The sequence below is a fragment of the Diplotaxodon limnothrissa genome, linkage group LG6 (genome assembly GCF_057381915.1).
Source record: "Diplotaxodon limnothrissa isolate DT_005_m linkage group LG6, D_limnothrissa_male_GT1.1, whole genome shotgun sequence".
Taxonomy (NCBI): domain Eukaryota; kingdom Metazoa; phylum Chordata; class Actinopteri; order Cichliformes; family Cichlidae; genus Diplotaxodon; species Diplotaxodon limnothrissa.
This window is the reverse complement of record NC_140601.1, coordinates 33,088,663-33,100,481: the sequence shown is the minus strand read 5'-3', so window position 1 is coordinate 33,100,481 and position 11,819 is coordinate 33,088,663. Positions and strand designations below refer to the sequence as shown.

The 11,819-nt window shown below is 36.4% G+C and overlaps 2 protein-coding genes across 2 annotated transcripts; both read left to right on the top strand.

The window, feature by feature from the left end:
• Positions 1-970: 970 nt before the first annotated feature.
• On the top strand, positions 971-5,926 carry LOC146630938 (uncharacterized). The gene is made up of 5 exons (XM_085356631.1): positions 971-1,325; positions 2,007-2,117; positions 2,220-2,258; positions 2,337-2,485; positions 5,510-5,926. The coding sequence occupies exons 1-5, from the start codon at positions 971-973 to the stop codon at positions 5,924-5,926; spliced, it is 1,071 nt and encodes a 356-aa protein (XP_085212757.1).
• Positions 5,927-7,367: 1,441 nt separating this feature from the next.
• LOC146630937 (uncharacterized) lies at positions 7,368-11,461 on the top strand. Its single transcript, XM_085356207.1, has 4 exons — positions 7,368-7,434; positions 7,533-7,853; positions 9,402-9,547; positions 11,126-11,461. Exons 1-4 carry the CDS (start codon positions 7,368-7,370, stop codon positions 11,459-11,461), a joined length of 870 nt encoding a protein of 289 aa, XP_085212333.1.
• The last annotated feature ends 358 nt before the right edge of the window (positions 11,462-11,819 follow it).

The window sequence follows — 11,819 nt, the reverse complement described above, 5'->3', positions numbered from 1 at the left end:
CCTCCTCTGTGTCTGGATCTAGTTTCAAATCAGATTTCCTTGATGACCATTTTGCTGCTTCCTCCTCGCCCTGCTGTGTCTGTGCCCCTCACTGGCTGGCACTGTGTGATTCCTCTGCCTCTTTTTAAAACCAGCTGGACTGAACGGGTGTAATTCCTATTGTTACTTGCACAGATGTCGACGGGAAGTAAACCAGTTTTCAAAATTAAAGTACGGTCTTTGATTAAAATGAGTAAAATCCTGTTTGGAGAAGGAAAACACTGTAGCTAAGCTTTTAAACAGGGAGGTTTCAGAACTTTAAAATGTATTCACTATCAAACTCATCTACAGATGTAGATGACTTGATCACAAATCTAACGCTACGTGCTAAAAGAAAAAAATATAGACAACTATGGCATAAAACTGTGCTGCTGTCAACGAGTAACTGTCAGTTAACTGAGGCCGTCATCAAGTTTGTGTAGGTGTCAGTTCTTTGAAGCAGTTCCTTCCTTTCTTTGCTTTCACAAGTCAGGTCAATTCACGCGAGAGGAGTGCAGCTGTGACACATCTGCGGAGGCGTGTTTGCCCCCCACTCGTCACAAACAAACGCTTCTCTGCACACCGTGACTGCTCTGTGCGCTTATAGTAAGCTCGCACCTTGTATTCTTTCGCAATCATTTGTATGTGACAGTGATTTCATTTACTTGGTAAATATTTTCGACTAGTTTACAGTTTTATCGCGATCGTGACTTACAATATAATTCAATTCATGTGCACAACCTCGTACAGTGGTGGAGCAAACTGAAAGAGTTTGACCAGTCGTAAATACCTGAAAGGACCACCAAGATAAGAACCACTGAGCTGGCAGTTTATCAGCCAAAATGAAGACCATCTATATCATCTGTCTTTTTTGCAGTAAGTGGCTTAGAAAAATTATATTAATGTAATTAATTAACGTATTAATGTTTTCTAACATTTGTTTAACTCCGGGATGCACTATATCTTGCCAATTTTAGCAGCTACGTTGGCAGATGGAAACAAGTTGATGAAGATAGAAGGATTTCAGGGCAGAAATGTCTCCTTCCAGTGCTCACACAGACTTGCATGGACGTATAATAAATACTTTTGCAAAGATCCATGTGGGAGCGAGAAAGACAGGCTGGCTACTGTAAAATCTGGTGGAAGAGCAGAGTCCGGGAGGATAACTCTGGTGGATTCTGGAGATGGATCCTTCACTGTGACCTTGAGTCATCTCCAGCTGTCAGACTCACATCAGAAATATTGGTGTGGAGTGGACAGGCCTGGTTTGGACACATACACTCAGATACAGCTCACAGTAAAGAAAGGTATGTCATCATTTTATTTCTTCTGAGTTTATTTTATCAGTACGCTTAATTTGAATTATGCATCTGCATTCTTACTTCAAAAGATAAGGAAAAAAAATACTCCACGTTTCTTATAGTTCTTTATTTCAGAAAAAAATTACTGCATATAAAAGCATAGCTTGTGAATTAAAATGCATTTTATAATCCGGTTTATAATCTGGTGTTAAAAGATTCAAAAGATTTATTTCCCCTTTTTTTCTTCTCACGTGGTTTTATTGTATTTTTGGAGGCTCAGTGAAGAAAAACATCCAGTTCATAACATATTAGAAACATCAGAGCATTAAAACAATCAAATAGGTTTATTTTAACTTTTTGTTTTTCTTGTTCTAAGTCATCTCTCGATAAGCTATATTAATACAAAGTTGTTAAAACTAGCTTCTGGACACCTGAAGTGAATACATCTGTAAAATGCATCAATTCCTTTTTGCATCAGTATATTAAAAATTCCACTTATATATCCATGACATAAAACTTATTTTGCAGAAAACATCCCTAGATATATATAAAAAATAAAGGTATCTAAAAACAGTAATCTTATTGCGGAATTAAATTTTGAATGAAAAACTTTTACTTTTAGAATATATATATTGTATATTGATTAGTTAATAATAGTACCATAATTTGCCCCTTTCTCTTATACAGCTGTTGAAACTGAGACACCTGATGTTCCTACCACATGGACATATCAGAATACCAACACAACACAGTTAACAACTGGAACAGACACCATTAAGCCTACAAAACCTTCAATGGGTATAAAAACAATGTATTACAAATTATTGATTTACAGTCCTTACAAATATAAATTCTGGATACATTTTACATAAAGAAGTAATATTGAGTCCTGTTTTGCAGAATCATTCTCCACTAAAGAACAACCTAAAATCAGCACAGGTGAGTTTCCACTTGAGGATGTGATTGGTGTATAAGTTACTGATGAATAAGATGATTCTATAATCTTGTTTTCATCAGGCACCATTGTGTATGCTGCAGTCGGGGGCATTGCTATGGCATGTCTCCTGATGCTGACAGTATGCTTCAGGAAGTACAGAAAAACCTCAAAACCTCAACTACAAGTTTGCTTCAACAACACAGATGTCAGCAGTGCGCATCAACAAGAGGTATGAGATGGAAAATTGGAGATCACACTATCAGGAGGTTCATTCCCTCCTAGAGATCAGTGATTGCCTTAGACAGCAAATTAAATAAAGTAGAATATGATTGGGGTTTTTTTTTTTATACATCAAATGTAAGTATGTGACGAGGGGTTTTCCAAAAGTCATTTCTCATTTTTTTATATTGTGGAATTTTTCAATGGGGATGTGTTAAAACCACAGTGTTACATTAGTGTTGTGCTAAAGGAATGGTTTGACATTTTAAGTAAAATGCTTCTTCCCCTTACAATTGAAAAGTCAAAAGTCATATTGTGTATAGCTCTGGTGATAAATCTGGGTCAACTAAAAAGGTATTCTTGCAAAGTAACAGATACTGGCACTGGAAGTCACTCCTGTTTCAGAAGCACACACTCACTGACACCATTAGATGCAAAGATAAGTTCTACTGTCTTCCTGTTAAAAGTAGCAAGATAAAAATACTAACCTTCAAGCAACATGATGGTTAACTAAGCACAATTAAGAAAGTGAGAAGGGGGAGAGATAGTCTGGCTATGTCTGGTGATCTGGTACACAGAGAAACTGAATTCTGCATTCAAGTGTCTCAGAAGTACACTGACTAACATTTTACATTTCTGTTTAATTTGTAGTGAATTACATTTAAAGAAGAACACAGAGGCCTTTTTGAGTAGAAAACTCATACACTACCAGTCAAAAGTTTGGACACACCTTCTCATTTAATGATTTTTCTGTATTTTTACTACTTTCTACATTGTAGATACATACTGAAGACATCAAATGTATGAATTTATGGATATTTGCAGCAAAGAAAAAATATAAATAACTCAAAAAATGTCTTATATTTTAGATTCCTGAAAGTAGCCAGCCTTTGCTTTGTAACAGCTCTGCACACCTTTCTCTCAGTGAGCTTCATGATGTAGTCACCTTTTCCTTCTTAATGGCATTGGGCCCATTGTGTTGTGCAGAAGTCAGGTTGGTGCACAGCTGACAGCCCTATTTAAAAACTGTTAGAATTCATATTATGGCAAGAATCAATCAGCTAAGTAAAGAGAAATGACAGTCCCTAACCCATCATTATTTTAAGAACTGAAGGTCAGTCAGTCCAGAAAATTGCAAAAAAAAAAAAAAAAAGGGCTAACTGGCTCAAATGAGGACTGCCCCAGGAAAGAAAGACAAAGAATCACATCTGCTGCTTAGGATAAATTGATCTGAGTCACCAGCCTCAAAAATTGCAATTTAACCACACCTCAGATTGGAGCCCAGATCAATGTTCCAGTAGCAGATATTCCTCTACAATGTAGAGGAATAGCGCGATGTAGAGTCTACATCAACTGTTCAGAGGAGACTGTGCGAATCCGACCTTTATGGTCAAATAGCTTCTAAGAAACCACTACTAAGGAAAAGCAACAAGCAGAAGAGACTTGCTTGGGCCAAGAAACACAAGGAATAAACATTGGACCAGTTGAAATCTGTATTTTGGTCTTATGAGTCCAAATGTGAGATCTTTGCTTCCACCCACCATGCAGAAAAGGTGAACTGATGGTCTCTACATGCATGGTTCCCACCGTGAAGCACAGAGGAGGTGGCATGATGGTGTGCTGGTGCTTTGCTGGTGACACTGTTGGGGATTTATTCAAAATTGAAGACACACTGAACCAATATGAGTACCACAACATCGTGCAGCAACATGCTATCCCATCTGGTTTGCGTTTAGTTGGACTGTCATGTGTAATTCAACAGGACAATGACGCCAAACACGCCTCCAGGCTGTGAAGGGCTATTTGACCAAGAAGTATTGTGACAACTAACAACGAGTCTTTCACATCACTGTGAAGGAAATTCAGTCACTTTAGGAAAGCTTTTTAAGCCTGATCGCCTATTTAAGGTCATACAAAAGCATCTTTAAGTCTGGTCTTTGATTGGACCTAGTCTTTGACTCCCAACACCCTCTGGAACACAAACTCTCAAAACATGTGGTTAACCAGACTGGGCTTTCATCAAATCAGCAAAGATGCACAGGAAAAAAGGTCAGACACCAACTAGGGAGAATCAGGACAAACAGAACAATATTGCCATTTTTCTGCATAATCCATCATACAAAATGTAATCAAATGGAAAAGTCTCTTTTTAAAACTTGTTTTATTAGTTTTAATCTTTTAACTTTATGCATCAAGCAAAAAATTTAATTATATGCAACATTCTCTGACTAGAAGAAATTTGTTTAACATTTAAACCTATTTTCTGCACATTCCAGCACATAAAATATTTTATTGTGTGTTTACACTCACTCTTTCAAATAGATGCAAGTGAAACACAGCAGAAAATAAATAAAATCAAAGACTAGCGGTCCTGTTGTTCTATTTTCACCTGTAAAGCAGGAGTGGGGTAGGCGGAGGTTTGCCCTGGTGCAGGTGTGCCGCAGCGGTCAGTTGAAGAATCCACGAGTTTCTCTGTGAATTTCCCATTAGCCTACTTTTCCTTGGCAGACAGGCTCTATTTAAGTGTTTTCTTTATCAAACAGGTCTGGACGTTAGCAATTCTAGGTGTGTAGTGAAATTGAACTCAGCTTTTCAAAAACAGGTTAATTAATTACTTGATGATTTAACAAGAGGATGCATTTACTTTTTCACAAAGGGCCAGAAAGATTTGGATTACTTATTTTTCCTTAATAAACATTTTTAATGCATTTTGTATTTACTCCAGTTCTCTTTAAATAATAAACAAAAATGTATTTGATGCTCTGAAACATTTAAGTGTAAGAAATATGCAAAAAACTGAGAAATCAGGAATAGGGGAAATACATTTTGATGGCACCGTGCATGCCTCTATCCTTACTGTAGAAAGATTTAGATTTATACATTTTTGTCTAATTCACATAGTAATTACTCAGCTAATAAGTAATGCTATTCAATGCCATGTGAGTAAAATAAAATAAAATAAATATTTTGAACATATAAGAAAATTCTGATTTATTTATTTATGTTTGTTTTTTTATTTTTGTCTGTTTTCAAGGGAGCAGAGCATCTTCAGAAGTTACCTGGGCGTTCCTCTATTCATACACACCATCAAAGACTGGATCCACCAGCAACTGAACCAACAGAAACGACATCTAGCCTACACCTTCATATCTATGAGAACATATCCGTGTCCAAACTTGCTGCAGCTTCAGAACATCCACCCGCAGAGCATCAAAATGACCACGATAATAACTCTGGGATCTACATAAATCCTTTGCCAGATGTAATATCTGAAAGAACAGGTGTTAGCAAGTGTAGGAAACACAGAGATAAACCTTTGACATCCAAAAATACAACGAGCGGTACTAATAGTGCATCTCCTTGTGTCTCCAGAGCTCCCTGTGAATCCACCGAAGAGAAGCCCAGAACACTTTGGTTTGGTTTAGATTTATCAGGAGTAAATCAGAGTTGATCTCAAAGATAGAATGTATATATTTTTCTGACAGTTATAAGCAAAACCTATTTCCATCATTATAAGCTTTTACACTAAATGGTGCTGTTAAGTGTTTTGATTACACATGTGGTTTAATATGTGTCTTAATCAAATTTACCTTACACTGGAGAAAAAAATGTGTGTGAACTACCATTTGACACTGTTAATATTTCTAGGTAAGTTCAGGGGAAGTGCTGGACTACATCCCTAGTGAATGAATACATTTAGCAGCTAGACTGCGTATTTGCCTTTGGTGTGAGTTTGTAGTAAAAGTGATTTGCACTTTTTCACTTAGTTAGTTGTAGTAATGATGTAGTTCTGCATTTGTGATACATGTAGTGTATTTTGAGGTTGATGCTTATCTGGAAGTATTTTGTGGGAGGGTAGTTTCAGTAGCTCCCTTTAAAAAAAAAAAAAAAAAATAGAGGTCACCACAGGAAACGCATGTATTCCGATGACTCCTAGTGGTCATGTGAATAAAGACACATTGGCAGTGAGGGCTGATATAAATAACCAAATATGAACTTCCTGTACCTTACTACAAAAAAATCATATTTTTGTAATATAATGTCACACTGATGCCTAGCTTTCAATGCAGCAAAAAAAAAAAAGCTCTTTCAAGATGGCGTAATTTATTTGTCAAAAAGACAGTGACTTGTTGACAGTACATCTAACATAAAAACAAAGACAAAATTAATAATTTCCAACTGGAAATAAGCCATGAAGCAGTTTCAAAAAGATGCAGCAGAGAGAAACAAACAAAAATGTTGAACCCTCTAAGCTTTTTGTTTAATGCTTTCTATAAATAATAGTTTCATGTATTTTGTCTAATATTAAAAAACTAAATCTTCTACTTAAATGTCTGCTTGGCAAACCTAGTTGGCCAACCAAGTCTTGTTAATCATGCCTGTTAACATGCAAATACCCCTAATTAATACGAATACTTAATAAATGCTATATTAGACCTCAAGAGTGTTTGTTGTTTGTTTGTTTGTTTGTTTGTTTTGTTTTGTTTGTTTGTTTTTTTTGGGGGGGGGGGGGGGGTTGACTTGGGAGTAACAGGCTATATGGAAAATTTTTCCAAGAACCTACCAAATTTTAGTCCAACATTAGTTTCTTTTACCATCTCTATGAAAAATATAAAATCTCTCTACCTGCTTAATGCTGAAGAAAGTTCGACAGTCACTAAACGTGCTGAATAACTGGTGCACAGTTGGTTTATTATAAAAAATGAAACCGCTTCCTGCAGTGGTTGAATGTTATGGGTGTACAGTTTTTTACATGAAAGAGGAAGAGTTTCAAAGCCATAACCATGAAAGCACCTGACTGAACACAGGGAGACAATCATTAGTCCAGGTTGTTACCTTCTTCAGTGGCTGAGGGGAGAACCTGACTCTGGCCTGAAGGTAAATTAGAAGTAATGGGAACCATCTTAGACTCATGGAGAATAACTACAGCTGTCATTATTACTATACTACACATCCAAGGTGAGTTTTATAGTATTTAGATTTAAAACCTAGTACTAGACTGCTTATTACAAAAATAATTAAAATGTGTAACTAACACCAATGTTTTATGACAGCAGTAATCAGCACCAAAACCACAGTTTTTTCTGGTGTGGAAGGTGAGAGTTTTGTCTTCAGATGTGAATATCCAAATGGCCTGACGGAGAATTTGAAGTACCTGTGCCGTATTGATGAATGCTCCAGTTACTTGATAATGACAGACAAACATAACCGGTGGGAGACCAAAGGACGCTTCTCCATGTACGACAACACCACTGGAAGCTTCTTCATTGTCAAGGTGGATAAACTGAGGTTAAATGACAGTGGGACGTATCAGTGTGGAGTGGATATCAGCCTCCAACCTGATTATCACAGCGCCATAAAACTGAATGTTTCCCAAGGTATAGTATAAATATTTACACCACAGTTCTCAGTTGGCTGGCTAAATATGGTCTCCAGTTATGCATATTTCAACTACTCAGAGCAGACTGGTTTCTGGTTAGTGGGAATTGTCCCATAGGACAACCACAACTGATCAAATCAAATCAAATCACTTTTATTGTCACATCACATCAACTGAGGTGATATAAGTAAGTTAGATAAGTTAACTAAGGCTAAAAAATAGAAGGTATATGTGCTGTTCAGCAAGGTGATGAATTCACAGGAATAAAATATTATAGCTCTTATGAATTCTGTTTGTGACCCCAAAAATAATAGGCCATAAATGACATTCATGAGAAATCAGTCGTACTAATTCCATGTTCTGCTTTCATGAGGTTTCTGTTTCTGTAAAGATGTACAGTGGAGTCGAAAAGTTGGACTTACTTTTTATTTTAACTTTATCTTTTAAAATATTTCTATGTAAATGTGAAAATATCTTGAAAAGCTTTAAAGTACACACTTATAAATTAATTTTGTATAATTAACTGACCAAAAGCAAATTTGTGTTATTGATTGTGTTATTGCTTTGTTACAAAAGGTCAGATTCAGTTATCTCCTTTTCATGTAAACAACATTCAAGCAATATTCAAGTGTATTTAAGGACATTTTTTCCCCCGTTTAAGCATTAGTGTAGTTTAACGTTCATAGTTTCATAAGTGAAACTCAGAACATAAGGGACTTTCTCGTCAATTGACTGGAGGTTTCTTCTGAGGAAGTAAACAAGACTAAATCATTTGGGTAACATACCAGTATTTCACAGACATGATCGGAAAGGAAGCCATGTCTGCTGCTGAAAGTTTGAGACTTCTGGCCTGAACAGCCAAAATAAATGGAAGCGTTTATGAAGATAAAAAAGGAAAAGAGCGATGCAGCAGCATATCAGACCAACAGCGAAACAGGGTGGTTAGAGGCTATTTTGGGCTTGAACACGTGCACAGAATCAATTTCACTCTTAGCAAGGAGAAGTGGTACTTCAGTCTCATGAAAACTTTTCCACCCAGTAGTTTACATGCTTGCAAAGAAAAAGTCACGCTGCAGTAACATATTTAGCAATTTGAAAAAGAAAAGCATTTTTAAAAATTGAATAAGAATTCAATTAGAATTTTCAATGCATTTTCCAAGGGTTGGAGGGCCAGAGACTAAATCCCAGCCACTATAGGGTGGCCTTAAGCACACCCTGAACAGGCTGCCAATCGTATGCAGGGCTAACACATAGAGAGAGACAACCACTCACACTATGGGGCAATTTAAAATCACAAATTAACCAAACCTCATTAGTTGCATGTCTTTGGACTGTGGGAGGAAGTCGGGGTACCTCTGTGCATACTTTCATTTTATTTGCTCATTTATAAATTCCTCTTTTTGTATTTTCATTTTCCTGTAAAAGTAATACCAGCCAATAGTGAAGACACAATAGAGAGTAAGTGATGTGTTTGATGTGTTTGTGTGCGCGTGTATTTTCATCTGTTTTATTAGCACTGAGATTTGTATTTGTGTAAATGTTCCAGCATATGAACCTCAGCTGTTGTTCCACCTGCCGCTGGTCCTGACTGCTGTTATGTGCGTGGCAGCACTCATGTTTGTGTGTCTGTTCACATTATGTCTTCTACTGGTTCTGAAACACAGAAGATCAATCCCACCGCAGAATAAAGAGGTTTGTCCACCACAGACACTTTTAGATATGCTAGCAGTATAAGCAACAGCAAAGTGGTTCAACACTGTACATTTGAAGTTTCTCATTATTAGTCAGTAACATTTATGAAATGTGAAACATTCATGAAACCTAAGGTTATATCGCAATAACAGGTCAAAATGTGAAGAGGATGTCAGTGATGAGTCATAAAGGTAGAACATAACATGTCATAAGCTTACTCTGGAAAAACACACCTTCAGAAAGGAAATAATAGTAAAATCACTGCATGGAGTTGACAGGCTCACAAAATACCTTTACCTGGCAAATGTTTTCTGATAACTATTTTCCTAAAGCTAATGTAAGCTGTGTGTTAGCAGAGATACCTACAAAAACAATAACATTGCTGACAAGTTCTCTGCTGTAATAACACAAATAAAAACACTTTGACCAACATAGCAAAAAGTATACAGTAATCTAAAGTTCACTTATCCCCTTAACATCTAGTTTGATACATACAGTTGAGACTTAAACAGCATCAGTCTGATTTGAAGATGAATAAATACATTTTAGCAATAAACTGCAATATAAGACAAATTAAAACTCATATATGCATTTGTTTTACATTGGATTGAATTATTTCATGGTTCAGGCTTTAAAGTCTTATCATGTTTATCTTATGAGTAGCAAAATGATTCCCACAAACAGTGTGAGTGAGTGTCACGATCACACATGCATTGTGTCTTAATGCTCATGCCCACTTCTCTGGCCTGATAAAAGGTCTGGATTTTTAGTTTGGAAGCTTTAAAAGTTTCGTTTTTTGTTACAATATGTCCCACCATCTCCACTACTTCTTTGGACATGTTTTCAGATTAGTGGTAGCCGAAGGAATTGACATGGAGGTATGTTCACAAAATACACTGGAGAATGATATGCTTGTTAGCCCTGTAGTGTAGTTGAAATCTGTGTGTAATTACTCGTGTGATGACTTCTTTAATTTTCCAAGTCTCTGCTTTGATTAAAAACTGGTAGTTTTTGAAGATGTATTTATTTCCAATGAACCCTTCCTCTAAGGCAGAGGTTCTCAAACTGTGGGCTGTGCCCCCACTGGGGCATAAACAGAAGTGGTGACTTTCCATAGAGTATAAAACCATTTTGATGCTTGTTCATTAAAAACCTTTTTTTACCACTTATCTATTTTATTTTTCAATAATGTATTTAAAATAAATTAATTAATTGAAAAGGACCAGAGTTGAGGATGAGGTTGATGACCAACAAACTGACTATCGTCCTCACTTTTCCCTTACAAAACATGTGGGAGAATCTTTGGCAGCTGTCACTTGAATGTAATGTGTGGTTTGTCTGCTCTGGCCTACTGAATCTTTTTTTAAAGAAGGCTCTGTAGAAAAGGCTCATTCTAAGCTAACAAAAATACAATCATAAATAGTTACAGGTGATGAATCAAAATCTATATACTCCATGTATGCCTATAGATACACAATAGTGTTGTAATGTGTAATTTGACTGCAGAAAATGCCACATTGTTTACTCAGCACAAAGAAAACATGATCTCACTCTAAGTGTTCTTCTGGTATCTTGCAGATAACGTCTGACTATGAGACTATGATGCCAGGTCTAAAAGCTGAGCCTCAATGTTGCTGCAGCTGTTCAGCCCCAAACTGCGGTGATCCTTCATCTTTACCATTACCACCACCACCTGACCTCTGCTCCAGCTTCCTACCAAAGCATCGGGAGTCTGCTCTCTCATTCGGCGTTGGTGAATATGTTGATGTGGATGTACTAGGAAATATCTGCCAGTACCAACATCTGGATCTCAGCCAGTTAGAAGAGCATGTCTATCACAGTCTTCATGTACATAGTTGTCCTAAACATGAACCTATTAAAGAGGAGATGAACTGTTTAAATGTCAAAAGATAATTCTGGGCTAATCATACCTTAAGTCTTAGTAGTGTGGTTTCAATCAGCCTCTCACAAAAAGTACTAGTGATATAGAGTAGCTTGGTAAATCTGTAATTAATAATTCAACTAATGAAATCAAATGACCAATCCTGATCCAGATCCTGATTTAATATATTAGTTTTATCCTTTTACAGTGTTTGAATGACAGAAAGAGCTGAGTAACTCAAAACTTTTGGATCTTTATGCAATTTCTTTAAGTGTATATTTTTGTTTTGTTTAAATGGCAAAAAGAAAAAAGAAAAACAAAAAAATCTGAGTGGATGGTTTAAGCAGTGTCACTGTGCTCTACAATTTTTATAATATTTACCAAAATAAA

Bases quoted from the DNA above. Each gene is read 5' to 3' on its own strand.
- LOC146630938 (XM_085356631.1), top strand. From the start codon at position 971: ATGCACTATATCTTGCCAATTTTAGCAGCTACGTTGGCAGATGGAAAC. The intron at 2,259-2,336 runs GTGAGTTTCCAC...TGTTTTCATCAG, and splicing joins ACAACCTAAAATCAGCACAG to GCACCATTGTGTATGCTGCA. The intron at 2,486-5,509 runs GTATGAGATGGA...TCTGTTTTCAAG, and splicing joins GCAGTGCGCATCAACAAGAG to GGAGCAGAGCATCTTCAGAA.
- LOC146630937 (XM_085356207.1), top strand. From the start codon at position 7,368: ATGGGAACCATCTTAGACTCATGGAGAATAACTACAGCTGTCATTATT. The intron at 7,435-7,532 runs GTGAGTTTTATA...TTATGACAGCAG, and splicing joins TACTATACTACACATCCAAG to TAATCAGCACCAAAACCACA. The intron at 7,854-9,401 runs GTATAGTATAAA...TAAATGTTCCAG, and splicing joins AAAACTGAATGTTTCCCAAG to CATATGAACCTCAGCTGTTG.